The sequence below is a fragment of the Bombus affinis genome, chromosome 13 (assembly GCF_024516045.1).
Source record: "Bombus affinis isolate iyBomAffi1 chromosome 13, iyBomAffi1.2, whole genome shotgun sequence".
Classification (NCBI taxonomy): domain Eukaryota; kingdom Metazoa; phylum Arthropoda; class Insecta; order Hymenoptera; family Apidae; genus Bombus; species Bombus affinis.
This window is the reverse complement of record NC_066356.1, coordinates 8,733,080-8,758,518: the sequence shown is the minus strand read 5'-3', so window position 1 is coordinate 8,758,518 and position 25,439 is coordinate 8,733,080. Positions and strand designations below refer to the sequence as shown.

Sequence of the window (25,439 nt, the reverse complement as noted above, 5' to 3'; positions counted from 1 at the left end):
TGTATGGAATTTAGAAATGAATTAGAGAATTGTTTAGAATATTCGATATCAAACACTCTTAATACCTTGTAATTAATACCTTGTAGTCGACAGAAAAATGTAATTTTTGTCAACTTACCCACTCCTGAACTCTCCTCTCCTAAATGCAGCAGGTTGACTATGCCACCCGTGTGGCAGATGTGCTTGTTGTGTGGGTGGTGGCACGGCTAGATCGACGGGTTGGCTCTGTGACCTTGTGGGTGCTGTTCTCAACGCTGTCTGCAGGGCCGTCGCCAGGGCGGAACTATCCGACGTGACTGTCAATCGTGACGTACCCGAGGACGTTGACGCTGGCTCCTTCGTTGGAGGTCTACTGCAGATGGAAATTAAGGAAAGAATTAATTCGTTTTAATCGAGATCTACTAGCGGCCGCTGGCGTCCGCTATGAGCAGCAGCGAAATATACTTGAAGCACGTGATTTATGTACAAAGGGATTCGGTTAGGCCTCTAATTCCTCTAAGTGTCCCGAACAGTGTCGCAAGTCTGCCTGATTGGGACTCCTACACATAAATTCGCGATTAATCTGACATCGACATTATTTAATTTATATTTCTACGGAACGTGGTCTGTATTGATCGGCTCCATCTCCTCGTTCCTTGGTACGCTAGTGTTCAAAAGGAGCACGAGTCTTGAATTTAGTGCTAAAAGGTATACGGTAGAATCTCGATAGTTCTGGGAAGAAACGAGTGATTCAGATTTGGATTCCTTTGCTTTTTTATTGCGAAGACACCTTACGACGAATGGCTCGAAGATACTGACCGCGTTTCCAGGATTATAGTTTATTTTTCTCAAGATAAGATTGAATTTAACCTGTTAACTGGAACATCTTGAGACTATCGAGACTGTACTGCACTTTTCTAAATAGAAACTAGCAAAACATACGTATGCTTGTGCACTAATGAAAACATATGCCCTACGTAGTGGCGATTCATACTCGCGGGAATCAGCTACATATTGAATCTCTTACCTCTGTCCATCGTGATGGGATATTTTTAAATTGCTATGAAGGCAAGTTCTGTTAAAGTGTACAAAGAGTGGTAGTGTCGTGTGGATTACTATAATATAGACGAATTGAAAACTAGAATTTTTTTCGTGGAAAATTTTAGACATCTTTACATAAAACTACAAACATTCGTGTTTGATATTAAAATTTAATATTTTAGAAAATATTTTGAGACAAATTTGGGAATATCTTTCTATCTTAACAGTAATGAAATCTTTTTAAAATCTTCCAAGTGTGTATCTTGTTACAAAAATTTATACACATTTACAAAAGCTACCAATATTAATGTTTGATATTGAAGATCAATATATGGACCAATTTGGAAATATCTACTGACAAAATATTTAGGTGTATAATTGATGATTTTTTGAAATGTGTATTTTAGTACTAACTGTAAGCATTATTTAAATGTTTGTTCTATCGTGTGGAGAGAAAAGTACAATGGAAAGCTCTATCTAAAACGATGATCTTGGAAATTTTCCTTCAAACAAATTGACAATGGTGTCGTGATTAATTTGATGTCGTTAACGAGCAAACGAATCGAGGAAACATGGCTTGACATACCCCGCGTGTTCACCTTCAAGCTTCGAAAACGTGCTACGCCGTAGAATAAATAAAAATCCTCTACGCACGCGTCGTATGAAAGAATGCTCGATCGATATTCTAATTAAGGGGATAGAAAACAAAAAGATAGGCTCAGCAAGTTAAACAAAGAAATCGATCAGAAATATGTAACCTAACGAAAGATCTAGGCACTAATGATCGAGAGAAAAGAAAGACCATTCTAAGTAGTATTTCAAAATGATTCTTGATTTAAATGTCGATGTCAATTATTCATTCTATTTGATACAATATATTAAAAAACAAATAAAAAAAAGTAAAAAATTATCGAAATTACAAGGGTAAAGATTAGTTTGAAGATAAGGAGAAAGAGAGTGGAAATGAGATTATTTAAAGTCACAACGTGACAAGTTTCAACTAGCAACAATTTTCGTAAATGCAGAAAACTAGCAGCGTTACTTTTATGCAAATTTTTATTTCTATCTTGATGTTTTGTATTAATATAATTATGATACTCCTGCCTCGGTTCTACTTGCGCGACACTGCTCGCAAAAAAAGGGTTTCAAAGAAGAGTATGAGAGAGTATGGTCACCTTCGGAACTTGTCCAACCTTTCCAAAATAAAAGACGTCGAAATCAAATGCAACTGATCCAGGGATTTCGAAAGAAAGCTTTCCAAGAATAAAAATATCGATTACTTCCTAGGAAAAACAGAATCAGTTTCTACTTGAAAAAAAGAAGAAAGAGAGAAGATAGAAAGAGAGAGAGAGAGAAAGAGAGAGAGAGAGAGAGAATAATGGTTTAAAGAGAGAAAAATTTATCTACGGTCCTGATAATCGATGCCGCGACTTCGAACGTTTCCAACCACGTCGATTTGAATTCAAAGAAAGATAGAAAAGAGAAAGAGAAGACACATGTTACATCTGCTGTGACGAACAATAGAACAATACGGTAACATGTGAAAAAGATAGCGACTCCTTGAAATTTTAAGATAAAAATAGGGTATGTTTTGAGATATCAAATATTCATAAAGACATTGATAAAGAATAAAGAACCTAAACTTCAAGCATTTTCTAAATAGTAATATACCGACAAAGTTTGGAGGCACTTTGCATATGTAGTATAAATTCTCTAACTTTAATAATTAGACATCAATCTTTTTACCATGTTACTGTGCGAACGATAGGATTTCTAATTTACCAAATTGAATCGCGAACACTCACCTAAACAAACTGTGAGACGTGCTAGGCTGAAGCTTTCCATTTCCATTGTTCGATGGCGGACCTGTTGGCGGTTGCGGTTCACTGGCCGATCGTTGGACCAATGCCGGAGCTCTACTACTTTTCGACAGCCCGGCCGAGGTGGTTCCAGGCATCATCTCGATGCTGGAACTTTCCCTCGATGAATTGAGCGTCTGTTGTAGCAGATTCAAAATCAATCTGATGTCCTCACCCATAGAATGCTCCAGTGAGGTCACTTGTCGCGATAGTTGGTCTATTCTCGCGTTTATCTCTTCTACAGGCCGGCCTGGTCCACTTTGAAAGTCACCTAGAATTAGAAATAATCGGATAAAAATATCTGTTCAACTAGAACTTGAGAAATTTAGTTCGATAGTTTGAGTTAGTTCTGTTATTTCTTTCGAATATTATTTTGGAATTGTATTTCATCTTAAAATAGTTTTAATTGATGTTAGGCGTGTACCTACTAATTCGGTACCTTTTTTAAATTCAATTTTTAATTCAAATATTTGTCTGTCTTACGTTTTGAAGAATTTTGTAAAAGTGTCATCTGCGTTTATATGTAAGAAGTTCGTATATATTGGTGCGATGTAAATGTCTCGATGATAAATTTATATATTTCGAGATTCATAGATAAAATTTCGATTTTGTTTAAGGGGCACCTTTTTATGCGACCTCTTCAATATCTATTTTTCATTTCTCAGCAATTTTCGAAAAAGTCTCCTCACGTACATGACAAACACATATGATTCACGAGCAAAGGTGGCAACATTCGATCGTGATACAATACACAAACGACGGGGAATGAAACATGGAAACACAATTCCACGCACCATGAGATTGTGGATGTTGCGGTGGCGATGGCGTGGTATAATGACTGGATGTCGTCGAGGTTGGATGCACAGCGTTTTGGCTGAGGCAGCTTTCACCGGCGGCTGAGCTTCTCCGTGTTGGTTTCGTCAACGGCGTGGTCACTGGATAAACCCAGGCACAGAAGTATCAGTACCACGATCCGGGAAGTCAGACACGAGCCTTCCTAATCTCTAAAAGTGCCTCTTATCTCCAGAGAAAAGAAGGGAACCAGAAGGAGGAGACAGATAGGCAGAGAGCCACAGAAGAAGAGAGAAAGAAAAAAACTGAGAAAGAGCGAGAGAAAAAAAGAGGTCGACAACTCTTGTATAAATTATGTTATTTTCCAGGGACTTAATTGCAATTCTGTCCCAGTTTCTTCAGCATTGGTTCATCGCCAGCTGATTATTGCGAGATAAACATTGTGTGTCTGTTCCGTTGCGACGATTTAGAAAAACTTGGCCAGTCTACTCCGCCAAATGGATACTTACTCTGCTTGGCAAGGTAATCGTGACTCGTCAGTGGTTGAAGATGGATCTTGTGCTGACGTAGGTCCGGTATGCTGCGCTTGAGATGGGTTAGCATGCCTGAACAACCAGGTTTCAAGGTGTTAACGAACTCGGGAATCAAATGCAAACGCAAAGCTTATAAACGCTGCACGCTTAACCCAAACGCCTCTGATTTGCTTAGATCGAGATGTGATGAGACGAGCTCGATTGATCATAAAAATAAACTAAAATGTTTTAAATAAAAATATTGTAGAATACGACTTTTAAGATTTTAGAATTTTCTGATATAGAAATGTTCTAGAGTATAATTGTAGAATGTTTAAAGTAAAAATACCTTAGAAAATAATTTTAGAACAATTTGAAGGTAAAATATTTCACAAAATTTTCCCTCGTCAAGCTCATCTCTTATATCGAAGAAAAGGATAATTGTTTTTTATTTTGATCTAGATTTCACATCGTATTCTATTTACCTTAAATATTAATCATAAAAGAAATATCGCTTCGTAAAACGAAGGAAAAAAGATAATACTGGCGATCTTGAAATCTTAAAAATCTATATTTCGAGTACTTCCATTCCAAGAGAATTCTCTAAAATATATACAAAAATGTTGTATGGTTACAAAATTGTTATGTATACATATGATATGAATATCTACAAAATTATAATTTCACAGACTTCAAGATCACATTACAGATCATACTATGTTGATCAAAGCGATTGGGCTAAGGGGATGTTTTAGCGGACAGAAAAAGAGGGAAAGGTAGAAAGAAAGGAGGAAATATGTCGGTCGAGTAAAGCTCGTGATAAAATGATCTATGCTACAGAGACGAGATCTTAGAAACAAAGTGTCTATGGTGGAATGAAGATCTTTATGAAACACGAACTAGTAGCAATTGAATCAAGATGAATCTGATTGAAACTGTAATTTGGCGATCGTGAAGTGGAAAGGGGGACAGATTTGTAATTTTCAAGAGTTTCTATTTTTCATTAGCAAAATTTTATCTAATACAACGTGAAATTGATGTACGAAAAATTTATTACTTTAATATCTTATAGCTAGACTGCGAATACTTACGACGAGAATATACAAGGATGTGTACTTACAAATGTAAAGATATATAAAATATCAAAAGTACGTTTTATTTAAGTTTCGATACTGTACTTTGCATAAACATTCGCAATCTATAACAATTCGGCATCCATAAGGTTTCTTTAAAATTTTTATATTTACAGATTAATTTCATAGAATTTCTAATAAAAGAATGAATTTACTAACGATAAATGAGAGGAAAAGATCTTGAAAATACTAATAAGCTCTTTCAGCAGAATTTTCTTTCTCTCAACACAGTTACTATTCGTGATTAAAGCAAGTGAAAAAAGTGGGTGAAAATTGCACAATTTCCAATCAAGTGTTAGTAAAAAGGAAAAATTCACATCCCACCGCTTCCACTCCAGGACTACTGTATAGTTGGAGGCAACTGCGATTACTGCACTCTGCTATATAAGATTCGGAATTACCTTTCCACAATAACGTTGTTAACCGGTCCGGCAAAATCGGTTCTCTTCGGAGATTCTAAGCGGTCCAAACTCGTGTAACGAGTAATAAGTATATAAGATAAATAAAGGAATAAAGGGGCAAGCTGAGCTTCTCAATAAATATATACAACGTTCCGAGAAGTATCTATATCTCTCAAAATATACTTTTTAAATGATAAGCGATAATCGATGTGGCAGGTGTTTGCGAAGCAATGATTCAAAAGTACTTTCCTGAATCATAAGGATCTTCCAACGACCACATGTATAGCAAACGTTCGAAACCGAGTAAATCGTAACAGAAGTCCTTACTCGAATATGTATTAAGAATATTCTATTTATCGTGCAGAGAACAACATTCCTCAGACAGTAAGTAGAGGCAAACAAGAGAAAGAGAGAGAGTTACAGAGAAAGAGTATTACTCCACTCCGATGGAGAAAAAATGGAGTAAAAGTGAATCGATCGACCGAATACACGCGATTTTTCTCACCGGTTATGGAGTTCAATGTGGAGCTTCTTTGCTTTGGCTCGTCGAACTCTAGGTTCAATGGTGTCACGTCTTGGCCGGCTTTGTCGGTACTGAACTCCAGAATTCCATGACCACTCCCTTTGTCGCTGTTTTTGATAGCAACGGAGAAATATATGAGTTTGAGCGAGAGAAAGCATTTATTTGTTTGTGTGGTTTTGATTGAAAAATTCTTACTAGTCTTCCTGATCACCCTGTAAAGAGTCTTGTCGACCAGTAGGGATAAGATTGGTGCCAGGACCACCGGGTCCTCGACGGTATCTTGGTGGACGGAAAGCGAATCTCCTAGCGTCGACATCGACGTCCGTTGGAGTACTGACGGGAAACCTTGCTGATATTGGATCGACACCAGCCTGTTCCTCCTGTAAATTAACACGAAACTTCATTAACTCTTACAAGCATGAAGTAAATACAAAATTCTGTTCTTGTATTTTACATATTATTAATGAATAAGGAAGAATGGAATATTAGCGATTACAAACGCTGTATCGGCGTTTGACACTGACCAGCGCACACATGCGCAGTTTGCATTAGGTCAGGAAAGAGCTGCGACAAAGACGGACATAATAAAGGATTAAAAATTAATCTTCCATTTAAATTACAGTATCTCAGGATAGTTAAGGGATATCGAGTTAAACTAAAAAGCATTTTAAAAGGAAAAATTCCCTTATCCATTACCAATTATGAATAAAAGGATATGTAAACAATACGTACATCTCTCAGATTAAAAGTTATCTCGAGATTCTGGCTAAAGTGATTGGAGAACTCTGGATAAAGAGCCAAAACGTCGAGTAAATCGTCCCTGTGTATCTTGTGCAGATCACAGTACGTCAACGCACGCACGTTGCAAGACGCTTTGCCGACGGTCGGATATATGCAAGGATTCTCCCCGAATATGTCGTCCTTGGCCAGGATTGCCATCACAACGTCGCCCTTCAATATCTCTATGCTGCCGCGCGATATGAAGTACAGGGACGTTAACACGTCTCCTCGATGAACTAACGTATCACCGGGTGGTGCGTGTGTTGTTTTAAATTTTAATGATAACGCCCTAATTAAAAAAGGAAGAAAATATTAATTAATTAATTTTTTCATTTTGTTAAACATCTAGCTATATGTATACCCTTGGTGAAAAAATATTAATACATTAATTAAGACATTAATAGTGTTTTAAAAGATATCTAGCTTATGTACCTTAAACAACCAGGACTGGCACCCTCGAAGGCTCTACAGTTGTTTAAAAGATTTCTATTCAAATGAAGACAGATGTCCGCCTGAAGGCACTCGGGGAATCCTTTTAGAACGCTGTTCATGTCGATTCCATTCGTGTACGTCCAAGCATGTTGAAAGTACTCTTCCAACCGTTGACGAAGCGGATTAGGGATCTGATGGAACTTGATGAACTCTCGAACTCGAAGCATTTGCGTATGGTATCTTGCTGTACCGCTGTAAAGCCTCTGAATGATCGCTGAGACGTTACCGAAGATACTGGCATACATCAAAGCTGGAACAAAGTATAGCCGAGTTAATTCGTCGTACATACATTAATTATTAATTGGAACGATTACATCATTCTGATATATACTTACATCCGATTAGCATAACGATTATAGTAAATATCTTCTCGGCATCCGTGTTTGGAGCCACGTTTCCAAAGCCCACTGATGTCAAACTACTAAAGGTGAAATATAGTGCTGTGATATAGCGGCTCTAAAAATGGACAGAGGTAAGAGCTTTAGTCGAAACGATTGATGAAGAACTATTTTCGATTCTAGAATAATAAACGAGCGTTCGGGTCGTTTCGCGTGATATTAGGTTAACCACGAAACGACGTTAAAAAGTTACGGTTTGATGAGTTTATTCACCCTTATACTCGGCCCTCCGGTGTTGTTGTGAAAATAAAATTGATGTGTGTCGTTGGCCAGAATATCGAGCCAACCGACTTTGCTCTTCAGCGTTGGTCTCTCCGCGTTTCCTATGGCGTACCTTCAACAGAACGATTCTATCTTTTATCATTTTGTCTCCATTTGAATCTATTACAAATTTAGAAATAATATTTCCTTCGCTACAAAATTAATTTCTTTCACAAATTCTTTTCTTCAACTCTTAAAAAGAAAAGAAAAACGTGATACGTACGTCAATCTTCTGACTTTAATATCATTTCATGAATAAAAAAAGTATTTTGATATGACATAAATAATAAAATGACATTGCACTATATCTAGAAAAAAATTGTAAAAGGTATAAAAAAAATAATTGATTGGTGAAAGCTAAAAAAAGCGATATATCGTCTTCTCCTCTGTAATCTTCAGATATAATAATACATCTAAAAACGTTCTTAAATTTGTGACATATTATCAAGTAGAAACGCTATGTATCTAAGGGTTAATATCTCAAATTTTTTAACGGGAAACTCACCATATACACGCCATCCAATGAGCACTAAGAGCGAAGGTGCCCATCAAAAGAAGTAAAACCGCAGCTCCATATTCGCTATACCTGTCGATTTTCCTGGCTACTCTGACGAGTCGCAGAAGACGAGCAGTCTTCAATAGTCCTATCAAGGTGGTCGTCTGTAAAGAACACGTCACACTTTGTCGATCTCACGCTCGGCCGTACGACACTCTTGGTTCTGTGCTCGAGTTTTCCGTCGAAGCTAAAGTGAACTGACTTTGGCCATCAGTCGAACATCAGCCACGAAGAATACTAATTTCATGATAATTTCATTACGGACGTTTCAATAGGATTGCGTTTGGAATTTCACCCAATTCTTTCAAACGTGATTGCGTTTAATGCTGGATATTAAATTTTTATTTTTATTCTATAGCACTTTTGAAGAACGAATTCGTATCGCTACAAGCAATGGAATCATGTGAATAAATTAATTTTGTGCATAGACTAAGAAGAACACTGAACAATATAGCACATAAATAGAAATCTGTTTCATTCTTTTTAAGTATTATACGTAACCAACCTGTGGATGTTTATATAATTTATTTCTACGAATGTAAAGAAATTGAAGTTCTTGTTTCACCTATATAGCTATTAATTTTCACGATAAGTATTTTATTTTGGCCTTTTTATATATTTTTGTATATTATGTTTTGCAGCCTTAAATTTATAACAACTGTTTTAACTCAAATATTTTCTATAATTTTGCCCATTATGTATATTTTATACATTCTTGTATACATAAATTTTCCATGTATCATAAATATAAAAACATTCGTAGTCTGCTTGCATATTTCATATTTTAGATACACTATCTTGGTTGAATGCAGTGACCCGATAAAAAATGTAACGCTAGATAGAAACGTAATAAATAATTGATCTGGCCTGGATATACAGACGTTCTAGACTAACAATAAGCATTCCACGTAATCAGGTTTTTATCGAACGGTCTTCTCTTGGTTGCAACAACGCCAAAGTCAGTTTGACAGTCTGAGTTATGGGTTTAACCGTAGTTCTTACGAGGAATCTCTAGTACGCCGACTGTCGTCCTTGAGTTCGATCGATCGAGACGTCGGTCACTTTTAGGTCAGCCAGAAACTTTGCAATACTTAATATCCTCTTTTTATTTTTCAGGAATATTTAATCTTCACAAGAAAAAAGGAGTGACATAAAGAAAAAAAAGTTTTCTTCGTTTCAATCTAATCTTTTATTTAGACAAAAAGAAATTGGAACCTGCATTTTTATATGTGTCAAAGAGGCGAAGAGAAAGGAAATTGCAGAAATTTCAATTGACTTTCGAGCAGATAGTCTCGTCTATTGCATTCCCAAAACAATTTCAACAGAAATGGTTACCCTCAACTTTGTAAACCTTTACTATTGAAGTAGTTACGTTCAATTGAATACCACTTTATGTGTAAACTTCTTATGATAGAGACAAAAAGAAACAAAAATGGTAGGCGTAGTATTTACTAATTGTAATATCCACTCGAAACACATCGTGGCTAATACAATAAGGAGCGATGGAATACATTTTATAAGGATGTTATCGATGTTATAGTGAAGAGTATAACTGAAACAATAATTACAGTTTCGTATAAATCACTAATAGGCCATTAACCGCTTCGCTACCACAGACGAGATATTCCGTATGTTTTTTTTATTAAGGCGGAAGTTGTAATTACAGAAAAACAGACTCGTGGAATATTTCGTGGCATCGTATGAACAACATTGTATGGCGAGATATCTCGTCCATGGTTGCGAAGCAGACCGAAAGTTAGGAGATACGTAGAAAATGAACATAAGAGAAGTATCTTGCATGATTACAGCTAATCTATCAAAGTTTTCAGAGCTGACAAACTTCTCCATTTATTCCATTTGGATTATTCTTTGTATTTTGAGTAAATATACTTTGGGGATTCGATACTTTGAAAGTTCAGTGATTTATAGATCTGTTGATCTGGGAATTTGGTACATTGGAAACTCAGTAATTAATGGATTTGCTAATTTGGGAATTCGATCATTTATGGGCGACACTGTGATTAATCAACGATTCATAGATTTATGATAACACCCTTTGCAATTTAGGGAGTAATTTAATAATTTGCGGATTCGATACGATGGAAATTTGGTAATTTATAGATTTGTCCATTTGAAAATTTGATAATTTAAATACTTATATTTGATAATTAAATAAATAACTTAAATTTGGTAATTTAAATAATATTAGTATTTAACAATTTGCGAAGTTAATGTAGCACTTTTCAATGCACTGAAATTAGATATTTAATTTAGAAATACGATGATCTAGAACTTTATTATTAAAAGATTGTGAATATCAGTGAACATATTTTATTACATATAGAAAACATTCACAATTTCGAAAAAATTATTCAAGTTGTCTGTAACAATACAAAATTTCCCACTTATGGGTATTTCCTGCATTATTTATTATTAATGACGATAAAAGATGATTTATACGAAATCTGTGATTATTGTTTTACTTTTTCTCCCCTCTCTTATACGCGTCAATCAATACAAATGTATGTACCAAACATTTCGATCGATCGAGATCGACATCGCGAATCATTGATCATTTTCCACGATCAAGATTCAACATCGCCAACAGTCAGTCGTAAGGATCGTTGTAAGTAGCATTATGCATTCACAATCATATATCGTTACAAACATTCTGCTCAACACAGACTCAGTAAATACTCATGCTTTCTCTTCGATGGAATTTCTTACCTGTCGTTGGTTCGAGATTCGATTAGCCGCATCGAAGAAAAAAGATCGTTCGATCGAACGATAATTCATTAACGATTCTATCATGCAAAAGTCGACTACGCTCCAACCAAAACTGAACCATTCGTCTAAATAATTTTACTAACGAGTAATTTCGAACTTGGTACTTGGTTGCACGGGTTGCTCGGCGATAGTTACGCTATTTCAATGAATGTAATAATAAACAAATTAATTCGTATTCTGAAGCAATTATACAGGGTATCTTGAATATTTTTAGTCCAACTTTTTATTATATGCATTATCGGTGCCAAATTGTATCAGCATAATCTACAGGTGAAAACAAAATGACGTTTTTTTTTTACTGCAAATATTATGTTACAAAGTTAGAAGCAAATATCGATCGTAGCTTGAAACATGTACACGTATAGCAATGTATTCTGTATTATAGAATAATAGGAAGTTTGATTATATTTATTTTCTATATATTGCATAGTCGTGATTGATTTAAAATTAACTATTAAAGCTTAAATTGTCATATCAGACTTCATGCAGCAGCCAGCATATAAACGTAAATATTTTGACAATAAGTACAAGTATTTTTAATAATTTGCAAGTATTTTACAAATACAAATATTACGACATAAATATCCTAAACAGTAGAATCAGTATACTTCGATTACATAAAACGTCAAAGTACAATCAATAGACTCGTATTACACAAACTATGCTTTACAAATATTTGTCTCTCCAAAAATTCAGGTAAATAGACTTTCACTATATACCACCTATCTCTTTAACATTTTCACCTGTAAATTATATTCAAACAATTTAGCCAGAAAAACAATAAAAATCATTCTGTACATCCTTCGAACCATTTCCTCATTTTTTCCTTTCTTTTACAAGCGATCGAAAAATCGTCATGCTCGTGCCACAATCACGCTAGAGTTTTGGTCGAACGGAAACAGAATGATGGATGGCAACGCGATATTTTTAAAACGTTATTATCTCTGGTTTTGCTTGGATGGCCACGGTGCTTTGAAGACTCGGTCGCGATTTATGGCTTGGGACGAGCTAAGCGATATATCGGCCAGAGATGAAAAAGTTGGCCGTCTTTTATCCGGCCTCGGGATTACCAAGAATATCCGAGGACGTTTGATAGCAACGATTGATAATACGAGAAATGTTATTACGATGTACACGCGAACCGGTGCATCAAAGGAAGCATCGTGGAAGCTTCGAACACACAACGTGTTCCATCTTATTGCCTAACGCGATCTTATCTCACTTCTGAAACGACTTCAACGTCGTGGATGCTTGCTGACTTCTAGATAAACTATTGTCGAATAATTAGTACCTTGAATTGTTGGAATAACGTTGGGTAATCAAATACCTGAATGATCGATAGTATGTTTGTAGTCGTTAAATGATAGACGGCTAATGGCTTGGATAGTGTATGAAGGTTTATGATTATAGTAAGATACGATTGTTTGAGTCATCTAAACAATTGACAATTCCTGAATAAAATGTGGCATTTCTAAAAACTTTGCTATTTAAAAGTTTAGTTATTCAATAATTTCTAGATTCGGCATTTTAAACATTCATAGATCTGTTAACTTGAGAATTCAGTACTTTAACGCTTCAACAATCCTTTGTTAATTTGAGGATTTGATAATCTATCATAATTCGGATAATTTGAGTTTTATACCATTTCTAACTTTAATTTAGTAGTTATTAGAAGTGAAACAGATTTATTAATATGGGAATTCGTTAAAGTCAATATACGATATCATGATGAATAGTCAATTCATAGATTTAATTCCCTCTAGACTCCAATATTACAAGCTTCCACGAAACTTTACGATATGATCCACATGTGGGTCGCTTAGAAATCATATTGATCAAATGCATAAGAGAATGACCATTATTATATACACTATTTTCTTAAATTTTCTTTGAAATTTCTAATTATTTATGCTATCTTCTTGTAATAAATAAATTTATAAAAATAAGATTTCTTTATCGACAAGTTGAATGTTAATTAAACCTGGATGATGTGAAGAAATTGATACTTTAATAAAAAATGTAATTAACAATTTAACAAAAATTTGACTATTGAAAGACTGATACTTCGATGAGTGTATGATATTGGATGAAATAAATTTAAATACAAGAACCTTCGAATATACGGTGATCAACCAAGAGCCAGCAGCCAAAGAGAAAGGAAAGATTTCTACATCTTGCCGTGTAAATATCTCCTAGCAACCCGGTAATCGTTATACAAGGCATATTATACGTAAGTAGAAAGAAGACGAAGCGTTCAAGCGACAGAAAACACACATGATCATTTATCGTGTACAAAAAATATCCAGATGTACAATTATAATAAAACATGATACAACAAGGAATATGAGTTCTCGTCTTTTTTGTATTAAAAGCGTAAAATACAAAACAGATTTGTTAAGAACATCGAATGAGGAAATTACTTTAAATGGTAATAATACGTATACACACAAAAATTATCATATTAGGCCGGGCTTGTACGACTTTCTTTATGTAGCTTGCAACAGAAGCGCAATTAATAAAAATGGTAGAGAAAAGCTCGACAACGTAAAAATAGGAGATCAACAGAGAGAATTGATTAATGGATAATCCAGAGAGAAAAAACGCCAAAAGCTTACATACGATCGTTACAAAATCCCGCTGAAAAATCTTTCGGTTTCGGGGTGTGTTCGTTGTGTTACTGTGTGATCCTCTGCGTCTTTCGCGTGTTTCTATGCGTTTGTGTATGTATTATATATCACTTTATTCATGTATATGTGTGTGATTCCGTATACGTGTGATTTTTTCCCTTAGAAACCGTCTATCTTTAATTTCTTATTTTATATTTCTTTTTAGACTATGCTATATGGCCTAGGGGTAGTAAATCACGATTCTCAGTTACGATTTGATCAGAAGACGAGCATGTATTTGGTTATATTTTGGTATCCTAGAAGAACTGAACAATTATTCAGCACATCACGAAAGTGTTCGAACACTTGCAGAAACCTTATGAATGTACTATAATTAATATTACATATAATGAGACAGGACTATCATAATCATATTGGTAAAATTTGAAACAAACCTGGAAATGTATATTGAAGTTAGAAAATATTTGCAAGTGTATATTCTGTAGACACCATAAAAGTACTTAGACAGTCAATTATTCGTTAGATAAATAAACTTCAATTTTCATTTAGTGACACCATATTTAACATTTATTATACGTTTAACATAGCTATTTTTTATTGATATATATTTGCAATAAACATTTTATAACTTCTTTATACATTTCCAGATTGATTTCAAGTTGCACCAATATAATCATGATACCCGTACCTCGTTATAGTGGTAACAGAATTTCAAAGTCCTTTGTATAGATATAAAAGTTTACTATCGTATGGTAGAGCGTCATATACTTTCGTGAACCATTGTATGTACATCACTATACGGTTATACGTAAAAGTACTGTCAAGAGTACTCTGAACCATGTGTATCGTGTGGCCGTTTATTGATATCAGTGAATTTTGGAACAATCGATTTGACTGCGAGAGATCGATTTTCTTTGGGATTATTCTTTACGAGCTATCATTTCTATTTCGACACTGTTTCTTTTACATCGTTACATTAGGGGACGGTCGAAACACTTGTAAGTAAGCACGGATAATTCTGCAACCCCGAAGCACAAATTTAATTAAAAGGTGCAGTCACAGAATAATAGTTAAAACAATTCATTATGGTACTTAATATAATACTTGATAATTTACATGATACATGACAATGATACATCAAATAGTTCAGAGAAGAAGATTGAACAGATAATACTGAATATGACGTCCGTAATTAAACGCTGGAAGTTTCACATTTTCAATATTTTCGATATGATTAGGTATTTGATATTTTAACTAAATATTTGTTTACTCTACTATACACTTTACTATAGTTTGACTAAAGTTTTTCTCGATATTGTGAATTATTACAAACATTTTATCCGCGAACGCAGAGTATTTTAATTACTATGAAATTAACAATTGAGGTTTTCCGCAACTGCACCTTGTATCCTCAAAAAAAAAAAAAAAAAAAAAAGAAAGAGACAGAGGGAGAGAGAGAAAGAGAGAGAACAGAAAAATAGAGAAGCTGAAATGCAACAGATATAAACGAGATAAAACGTACAAACGTTCCCTGCAGGTTATTAGAAACGTACGAAAATAACGAGGCTCTTTTAGCAAGCTCTCTTGATTCCTTTTGTTAGCCAGCCATTTCTCTAATCTCATTTCATCTTTGATCAGGCTTGAATAGCTCCGATATACAGTATCATCTAATTCGTGCCACAATATGTATACAACACAATTGAGGCAGATCACAATCGATGAATGGATGTTTGAATTATTTCGATTAAATCGACCATCGATATTTTTGGTAAAAAAAAAAAAAGAGGAAAAACAGGGGAAAAATTCGTTGGTCCACTAACTACAGAAAACACTCTCTAACTATTTGCATTATTCTCAACAAGTATTGATACCCAGACAAAGTCTCTACGATACTATGTGAAAAAAGGGGAAAGTGAGAAAAGGAATAATAACGACAAAAGATCGAGAGAAGAATTGGATGAAGTGAAAGAAATGAAAAATCGACCGTTTTACGTTGTAACGTAGGATCAATATTTGTTAGGAATAATTCATCTAAAACTATTAACTACCTAATCAGGATATATTATGTGTATATATATATAATATGTGAGTGTATATATATATATATACAATACAATAATTTTTATGAAACATTGATTATGAAAATATCTTTCATCTTTTTTTGCGCTTCATTCATTCTTCATACTATTGGTAAAAATATATATATTTTACAGAAATGTTTGTATACTCGTAAGGATATGCTAAGCTCAAAAAAAAAGGTGACAAAAACAAGTACCTCTGAAAGCTACGGTTTTATACTTTGATGCAAATCGATTCTCCTACCAAGAGATCGTACGTGAATACATAATTATCACTGATCATTATCGTTATCCTTATTATTATTATTATTATTTACAGTATCGCTTTTTCATTGCAAAATACTTTACTGTGAACATGCAGACGCTCCCTCAAGGTTCATCGTCGAGAAATTTTTCACGCCGCAGAGGACGGGAGCAAGTCGATCGACATTTCTCGTTTTCTTTCTACGATTATACCGCGGCAAACGAATGCTTCCAAAAATCTGGAAACAAGATTTCATCACCGATTATTCTCTCTTTCTCTCTCTGTCTGTCTGTCTAACATGACTAACTTAAGCTATGGTAAAAATGAATTTAACTTTTTTTCCTTCCTTTTATTTCCTTTCTTTTTTTTACTTTCTTTAATGTCGATCGACTTCGCTCTAACTTCCTTGATAAATCGTGGGGTTGCAGTTGGTCGAATTTTCTTCTTGTATGGTTCTTGTGTGTAAATTGATCGTGATTCATGTACATGTATATGTGTGTGTGTTCGTGTGTGTATGTACGTGTACAAGATGGACACACACGTGTACGCGTTAAGATCGTGGAAGTCGATGGCGGAACATCGAGAACAAAATGGGTTTGATTGTATAGAAAAAAATTCTGTGCAAGAAAAAATATCAGACGTGTTTCTTATTTGCGTTTGGTGAATCTTTAATCATTAGTGTGTAAAAAAAAAACGTGTGTAAATCGAAACCTGCGTTTGTATTAAAGAAAACAACAAAAGAGAAGGGAAAAGAAACGTCAGCCTGTGAGTAATTTTTCTGTGTGTATGTGTGTCAACTAACCTCGTCCTTGTCCAAGCCGAGCTACGGAAACGTTAAACTGAGGTTAAAATTCGTTCGTTTATGATTTCGTGATTTAATTTGTTGTATTTTATTCTTTTTTTTTTCTGTTAAAAAACAGAGTAGGAAAGTAACAGAAAAAAGGGACTACATTTGATCTTTCCTTCTATTTTTTTGGAAAAGAATTACTGAGACAATGGGAATTAATTTAATTGATACATTCATAAAAAAATTCACATTTTCTCTCTTCGAAGATCTTGGAAAAAGAAAAATCGTTCGACGTATTTTATTCGATTTTTGCCGAGACATAAAGCTCTCGCTACTTTCTCCTAGATTGATTTCAACTTACGCAAAGTGCTCGTGAAATAAACTCTCCTGCACGCGCAATTAAAATTACACTGCCCTACATTTGCTCCTCCACCAAGAAACACAGGGAAGAAAGGGGTCATATAGATTACTCGCAGGTGCATCATTATTTTCTATATTTCTCTTTTTTTTTAACGTGCTCGATTTTGCGTTCTGAATCGTTTCCTCTTTTTCTTTCTAACGAGCACCATGGGAAACAAAATGAAAAAAGAAAGATTATCTTGCGTATAGGCATATGCTAATATCCTGTCACGGAGGAGAGGCAAAGAAAAGACACGAGAAATCATGAGAAAACCAGAACAGAACGGTTCGAACGTAAAACGATAAAAAATTGAATTGAGAAAAACTTAAACGGTGGAACATAAAAGAAAATAATAAGACACGGGACAAAGAATACAGAAGAGAAATCTTGACAAGGAACTGACAATAAAAATCTAACATTTCGACAATCAGAGCAGAAATCTTCACAGCGAGAGAACTAAACTTACTTACACATGTATAGATCAAGTGTGTATGCATACGTGTGTGTACAGGTACAAATTCAATTAAATGCTATTATTACAAATTTATCTTTTTCTTTTTTTTATATTTTTCTTATATTACAAAAAAAGGAAAAAAGCATTTCCATGCTAAAACGCGAATGCCAATTTGTATCCCTCTTTCAAAATTCAAGTGAATTCGAATTTGATTGAGACTTATATTTTTCTGTTCGAGCAAACTTGCTTTCTTTTTTTCTTTTTCTTTTTTTTATTTTCTCGATTCTTTCTCGATATTGTTTGATCTATATAACGTACGTGTACCATATGTGAAACTTGTGTGGAGTCGTTCCAGACAACGAGAATCCGTTAATGTTCCTTCTCGTTTGCCGGTACGTACATTGTGTGCACATTTAATATACGTCGAATCGACTAACTTTCGACAAAGAAAAAAGAGAAATCATTCAACACCGAGAAACGTCGAAAAAAGGGAAAACGAACTAAGCACCAATCCGGTAAGACACACCTATGGGCACTTAACTTGGGCTCGGCATGTCATCCTAATCATATTTACGAGCTAACATCGACATTCTAGAAACTTCAGCCGAAAACCTGATCTTAACGTCAAATCACTTTTGTTTAAAATTTAACATTCTTGTTTGGAAAAATTTATTTCAATCGACGTTTCACATCTTGAGAACGCTCCAACGTCAAACAATATCCGAATGAATCATTTTCTGAGTTTTTCTGTGAATCTTATTACCATTCTTTCTTTCTAATTCTGCTACCACATAATTATCGTCAAACGTTTCATCAAAATTTGTCTTAGGTAATTGGGAAATTCTCTGAAACAGAAGTGCAATTACTTCGATATAATTGGAATTTTTTAAATCACGAGGTTAATGAAATTTCTTAGGGGGGATGGTCGATTGATAGGAAGTGATTTGACGATGATCAGATTCAGCCTGGAAAGAAGATTCTCAGAAAACGTGGAGCGTGCGACGAAACTTACCTCGTCAGTGTGAGAGCCAACGAGAAAAAGGTCGAAGGGTATGGCGGCCACTAGGTCGATGATGAACCAACCCTTCAGGTAATGGACGGCTATCTTTGCAGGATGGGACACCACTTCATCGTTGCTATTCACGAAAGTCGTGCGAAAATTTATGATGATGTCCACTATGAAAGTGACGTCGACTGAAACATCAAACATTTTGTCAAGAATAATAATTCGATTTAAGAAACAATGGTAAATATTTCATCGTTTGATCTCGAGTCGATAAAAAAATTCTTCGAAAGTAAATGGACAAGGAACAAAGCAAAAGTTGAAAGATATAGAACTTCGTACTATTTTGCTCAAACTTTCGATGATAATATTTCTATTAATATAGTAGAATATGCTAGAACGAATGTGTGTTGCAACGAGAAATTTTTATTCATAAAATTTAAATGCTATAATAATCGCGGTTTATTAATTTACACTCATTAAATGAAATTTAGTATATAAATTAACTAGAAAAGATTTGATATTATTTTTATTATGCTAACGTTATTCGCTGCTAATCCGTGGATCTGAAGCGAGTTATTCCTAAACGCATATACACACAGCAAATGCTGTAACAAAGTTTTACAATCGACCACATTCGTTGTAATAAATTCTACCATACTGTTCAAAAGTTACTACTCTCGCAGTGTTTCTATCTTTGAGATTATTAGGAAAACATCTACGTATTCCGTAAACTCTGACCTTTTCTGAGTATAACACAAACGCTGTGAACTTTCTGGGCGCGCAGTGAAATAGGACTCTATTGGTCAGACAACGTGAATTCCGGCTTGTGTTAGACCATGGCTACAATGGATACGTATTCGAATGAACTGGCATTCGGACGAATGAAACATCTAAAGACTGCAATGCATACACTCATAAAAAATCTATATATACATTTGATTAATGGAGTTTGGCATATGGAGTTCGTCAGAATGTCAATTCATATCGAGTACGCGTTCATTGTAACCGTAGCCTTACTTGTCCAATATCGATCATTGATTCCGTGTCTCACCTATGAAGTCTATGATGACGATGGGATCGTCACTGTACTTTTTGTTCTTCCTGCTGTTGTAATCCGGATCCGACAGGACGAAGGCGGCGACGTACGGTGTAAATATAGCGGTATACAATACGAGCAGCAATATCACCCAATCCCAAACCGCTTTGAAGGGTGAATAGTGTAATATGGTCCACTTGCCGATCCTAGGTGACTGTAATTTGTACTCTGGGAGGATATCGTTTCCAAGGGACAGCACCTGGAGCACATATTAACATATTGGGGAAGAATATATACATCATTCGTTCCTCTTTTTCTTCACTTTCTTCTTAATGAAAAGAAACGGTCAATTTTCGTAGATCTGAGTTTTTCACCTCCTAATTTTCACTTGAAAAGTTATTCCTATGTTTCTTGATGTTTTCTTAATTAAATAACTCATATGAATATTAAACAATAGAGGAGATTTAATTTCTAGAAATTATTGAATTAAGAAAACAAGAATAATTGAAGATGTAGGAGAAGAAATAGAAAATAATTCTCCTCTGGAATACGAAAGACGAAAACTTGATACATTTTTATCTCTGTTCGATCCTCTTTCCTCGATCGTTCGATTATTTTTATTATTATAAGTCAGAAGGAAGTGCGGAGATTATTATTATTAGTTTTTAACATCGGTTCTTCTTAATTTACGATGTTTCGGCAGACTTTGCGCGAATTTGTTTTTGAAATGAAAATATCTTCGCCGAAAAACAGATTCGAAAAAGAAGAACGGGCGTCGATCGTTGGTTTATCAAATAATTGATAAAAATTCGATGGAGAAGGACATGGCAATGTTATTGCTATGTTTATAGAAGTTGAGAAAAACAAAATGTCCCGTGTTTGTTTCAATACCGCGTTATTTTCCATGCTGAATGGCCGAGCGAACAATATCAGAAACACCTTTGTCTCGTTCTATATTTTCAACTTTCCTTCCTTTCTGTCGAATAGCAATACGGTCAGAAACGCGAAAAATAAACCACCCACGCTCGCTCTTTTCTATCACTTTGCGCCGTATCATTTTCCTTTTATTCAACAGAGTGGAAAGGAAGATTTGTTTCTACCCCGCAGTCCGACTCATTTAAGCGTCGCCGCGTTTTAACCTCGTTTCTCGACATGAAATCCATTAACAGAGAGCGTTCACGTACGAAAAATTTCGAATGCCCCGCTCGTTAGTAACGCGTTTCTCGAAAGAATGGTCAGAAAAAACGTAGAAAATAGGAATTCTATCGTATTAATTGATCTTTTCGTACGGACCACGATTCGGAGTGGTGACAATTACTCGCGTCGTTTATCGTTGAGTTGAGTTCAAATCCCGACGAAATCTGATTCAGCCAGCAGAGTAATCGTTTTAATAAAACCGAACGATTGAAAGAGTGGAAAATTTACGGCGAAGACGAAACGAAGTTCTGATAAGGGATCATCTGCTACTGTTCGTCGGGGAAAGTTTCTGATCGCCGAAAAAGAAAAAGAAAAGGGATGAATGAGAAGAACCGTGATATGGAACACGCGGAGGACAGCTAACCTGCCTGGCACAGTAGCGTTTCGAGTTGCTAATTGGACTCTCTGCCATTTAAGCCGGCCTTTGTGGAGGTTCTACAACGAAACCACGGCCACCGATCGACCATAAGTAAACACTTGGCACACACTATGCTTCCCACTGACACACACCTGGCACACGTGCCCTTTCACCAGCGACCGGCGGAACTTATTACGCGAACCACAGGTAAATAAATTCACTCGTCGATGATCCACATTTCCTCCTATTGCTTCTGTGTGCGTGTCCTTATATAATAAACAAATATCCAGCCTCTTTATTCCATGCTATAGAACAAAAAAAAAGATATATATATGGGAAATCCTTTCTGGATTGGTTCGTGTGCTTCCTGTTCTTCCGTATAGGTATCACGCCCTCGAGATCCTCGTCACCATCACGTTTTATCGAGCGCTTCCACGAGTTGAGCCGAGTCGGAAAAGCGGCGGTAAAACGACTGTCGATCCCAGTGAAAGCTCGACGACTCGAGGAACCGGGGATATCGATCCACTGGACGGAACGTTGCCCCAAATACCGGAATATCAGTTGTTTACAACGCGGAGAGGAAGAACCGGAAGAGTCCTAGTCGAGTGCTAGCCTCACACTGATGCAATGCGGACCGCGAAGGGTGGCGGCGTTCGATTGGCGAAGGGGAGGACGACGAAGAGAGCAAGAGAGAGCAAGAGAGAGAGAGAGAGAGAGTGAGAAGTAAATGTGAGCGTGTACACAAGTATGTATGTACGTTGTATGTGCATGTACGTACAGAGAGAGTACTCTTGTACGTGTATGTAGAGGAGGCGTATTGGTTAGGGCAACCCCGTCGTCACACCCTAGGCCGGCCACGTTTCGAAGTATCCAACCTTAGCAGGGTTAGCCTTATTACCTTAATAGCGGCTGTCTTCACGACCTCAGCTAGGCCAATAACAAGTCTTCCGCAGGCATACCATGCACCTTTCTAATCGGAACTAATCACCAGGCTGCTGATGATCAACCGTTGCCTCGCTTTCCTCTCCGGCTCGTTTCCCGCTCGTCTAATGGCGCTGATGGCGCTCCGCTCCGTTCCATTTATTTTTCCATGCTGCCGGGCGCAACCGTTTATTCCACCACGTTTGTTTGTACTTCCTCGTCGACTATTCGCCACACGCCACCGTAGCCCCTCTGTTTACCTGGCCGATCAGGGATCTGTTGCTCGAACACCACGTGAATCTCTGCTCTGCTGCTTCTCGAGATGACGTTTTCAGTAGATGATATTGTTAATAAACGTCCGCGTATTTTATTCTTCCTTTCCATTCCCATGATTCTTGAAACTTTAAGAAACTCTTAAGAATTTGCACGATACGCAGTTCATTTTCAACACCACTGGATAGATTTGGAACGTCGACGTTTCTAATTAGAAACAGTTGTCGGAGATTCGCGATACAGACTGCGGTAACGATTAACGAGCACAGAATTTAACGAGTATTCGATACTTTCTGTATTAATCGCTGCAGTAATTTCTTTCGAAGGCCATCGATAAAAAAAGTCGATGCTTTAATTAGAAAAAGACCTAGAAGATTCACGTACCGTTTGATTAATACCAAGAATCGGTTAATACTCGAACCGAAGATCGTAAAACTAACGAGTTTTAATGAAATTTTATAATCGAAAACGTTTCAATTAGGAAACATTCTGGAGGATCCGCGCCTTGTCGGATATTAATCCGTATATTAATACGTATTAACGTAAGACTGATATACCGGCTAAAGATCGAGCCCGAGGTTACAAATTTAACAAGTTCCAAAGGGATTGCATAACTTTAAAATATAATTTTATAACCTGATCTAATAATTTCTCTAAAATACAAATATTGATCTCTTTCAAGAAAATCGACCTTTTAATTCGAACAAATTCTAAACGATCCACGTATCGTCCGATTAATACGTCAAACTGTTGTATCGATTAACGGTGGTGTCCAGAATTATAAATAAACGATCGTTCCCAGCAGAAGCCCGACGTTTCAGCAAAACGTTTCAAGCCGATAACCGACCATGGACTGTCTGAAAGTTGTCTGGATTTAGTTGAAGACCTAAATATCTTTATGTCGCGGACAGGACATTTCATTGATTTCTTATTACGAGTCGCGAGGTCTGTCTAGAGTCGGCCAAGCATGGCGCGAAGGGATGAAAAACGAGGAGAGGAGGTACAGAGAGAAGCGGAAAGTCGTCGTTCGTCACGGACGACCTGGGAAAATGTAAATCCGGATGGATTATCTTTTATTCATGCTACCTGCTCTAGCCAGGTGAACCGGCCTATGTGTTTCTTTAGAACCTGTGTATAATTCTACACGCGCGATGCCTGGGTGCGAGGTCGTGACCCGACAGCCTCGTTTCAATGACCCTTCGTCATTAGGTCGTTCAAGAATGTTCGTTATTTCTAACGAGGCACAAATTAATGCGTGGACAAGCTTCTGGCTAGGAAATAACGAGGAAACGCCCATGGACTTCGTCCAAGGAACGAATTTTCGTGCAATCAGCTTCTCTTAGTGGAATTACATCTCGAAATTGCAGCTGTTTTTCGGGACGTGCATCTCGAAGATAGTATCGAGAGCTATAAATATTGGATGGTGTTGCCTGAAATACGATGTGGGCTACCGTAAATTGAAACGATGAGTCCCTTATAGTCGTGGTCAAAAGAAAGTTTCAAATTGAAATTTGCATATGACTACTCGCAACTTTGTATTAGATACTTTTCACCGTGTTAGTAACGATGTTTATTCATTGCCCTTATAGAATAAAATTTCGTTTTCTAAAATTATAGTAAAATTACGATAAAATATCCCTCTAAACTTTGTTACGTCCGTTACTGAATTTTTATGCTTTTGAATTTTAGGCGTTTTGAAATGTTATATAGAAGTTTTAGGTTAAAATTGTATTTAGATTTTGTAGAGCTTTGACAGGAAAAAGATTGTCTCATCTATAAACAGGACTGAAAGTATTAATTATAATACTATTCCAATAAATTGAAAAGCTAGATAGCGAAATTGTAATGGAAGCACAAATCTTTATTTCAATATCCAATGAAAAATATATTGACTCTGATATTGGAAATACTCTCTACCCTAACTGTAATCTTAACCAAAGTGTTATACCTTTATATTTATCAATCTATTATTTATTATTTTACCGAATCAATTTCTCCGTTTATTACACCTGTGAATTGGCTTAGCATCGTTTCGTTGATTCGTCCAAACATTCGAAATGTGTCTATTTCAATTCGTGGCTGATTTTATGACTCAGATATATCGTGGCTCGGACTATCGGAAGAACGTTCAGCGCCTATCGGAGATTTTCTCAGCGAAGAATTAGGCGATACAAAAGAATAAGAACCATCAGAATCAGACTTTGTTTCACGACCGTTTCCCAGATTGGTCGCGCGTCCATTCGTTATCTTAAAAGCGACCATCTCGTTGATTTCTCGATGGAGAAAAAGCGTCTGAGAAAGGACGAATCCCGCGAGTGTTCGTTAAGATTTCTTCCAGCTGGTACAATCAATTAGGTCAGAGACTAACGTGCCAAAGTTTCGATGATCAAGGCTCGCGAGCAATTTAGAAGATTATTATACTTCGCCGGAATCGAACTTGGCTTCGAATCGATAGATCCTTAGTTCATTACTATATTTAGGCATGGTTTGCTGCCCTACTTCGATACACGAAGGGCCGAATATCTAGGTAACACGAAAGTAAAC

General features: G+C 36.1%; 1 protein-coding gene across 11 annotated transcripts in view; it reads right to left on the bottom strand.

The window, feature by feature from the left end:
- Positions 1-25,439, bottom strand: part of LOC126923488 (potassium voltage-gated channel subfamily H member 6) — a 143,378-nt gene that overhangs the window by 4,526 nt on the left and 113,413 nt on the right. For 3 of the 11 annotated variants that reach the window (XM_050736967.1, XM_050736971.1, XM_050736970.1), the window contains 15 exons: positions 20,162-20,405; positions 19,117-19,298; positions 17,266-17,286; positions 8,677-8,831; positions 8,124-8,244; positions 7,848-7,968; positions 7,453-7,762; positions 6,973-7,309; positions 6,436-6,620; positions 6,223-6,347; positions 4,181-4,276; positions 3,674-3,814; positions 2,826-3,150; positions 2,196-2,273; positions 119-352 (listed from right to left, as the gene is read on the bottom strand). In XM_050736967.1, coding sequence (XP_050592924.1) covers positions 119-352; positions 2,196-2,273; positions 2,826-3,150; positions 3,674-3,814; positions 4,181-4,276; positions 6,223-6,347; positions 6,436-6,620; positions 6,973-7,309; positions 7,453-7,762; positions 7,848-7,968; positions 8,124-8,244; positions 8,677-8,831; positions 17,266-17,286; positions 19,117-19,298; positions 20,162-20,405 — 2,675 coding nt within the window. The remainder of the gene's footprint in view (positions 1-118; positions 353-2,195; positions 2,274-2,825; positions 3,151-3,673; positions 3,815-4,180; positions 4,277-6,222; positions 6,348-6,435; positions 6,621-6,972; positions 7,310-7,452; positions 7,763-7,847; positions 7,969-8,123; positions 8,245-8,676; positions 8,832-17,265; positions 17,287-19,116; positions 19,299-20,161; positions 20,406-25,439) is intronic. The other 8 variants (XM_050736968.1, XM_050736976.1, XM_050736969.1 and 5 more) reach the window with 8 other exon arrangements.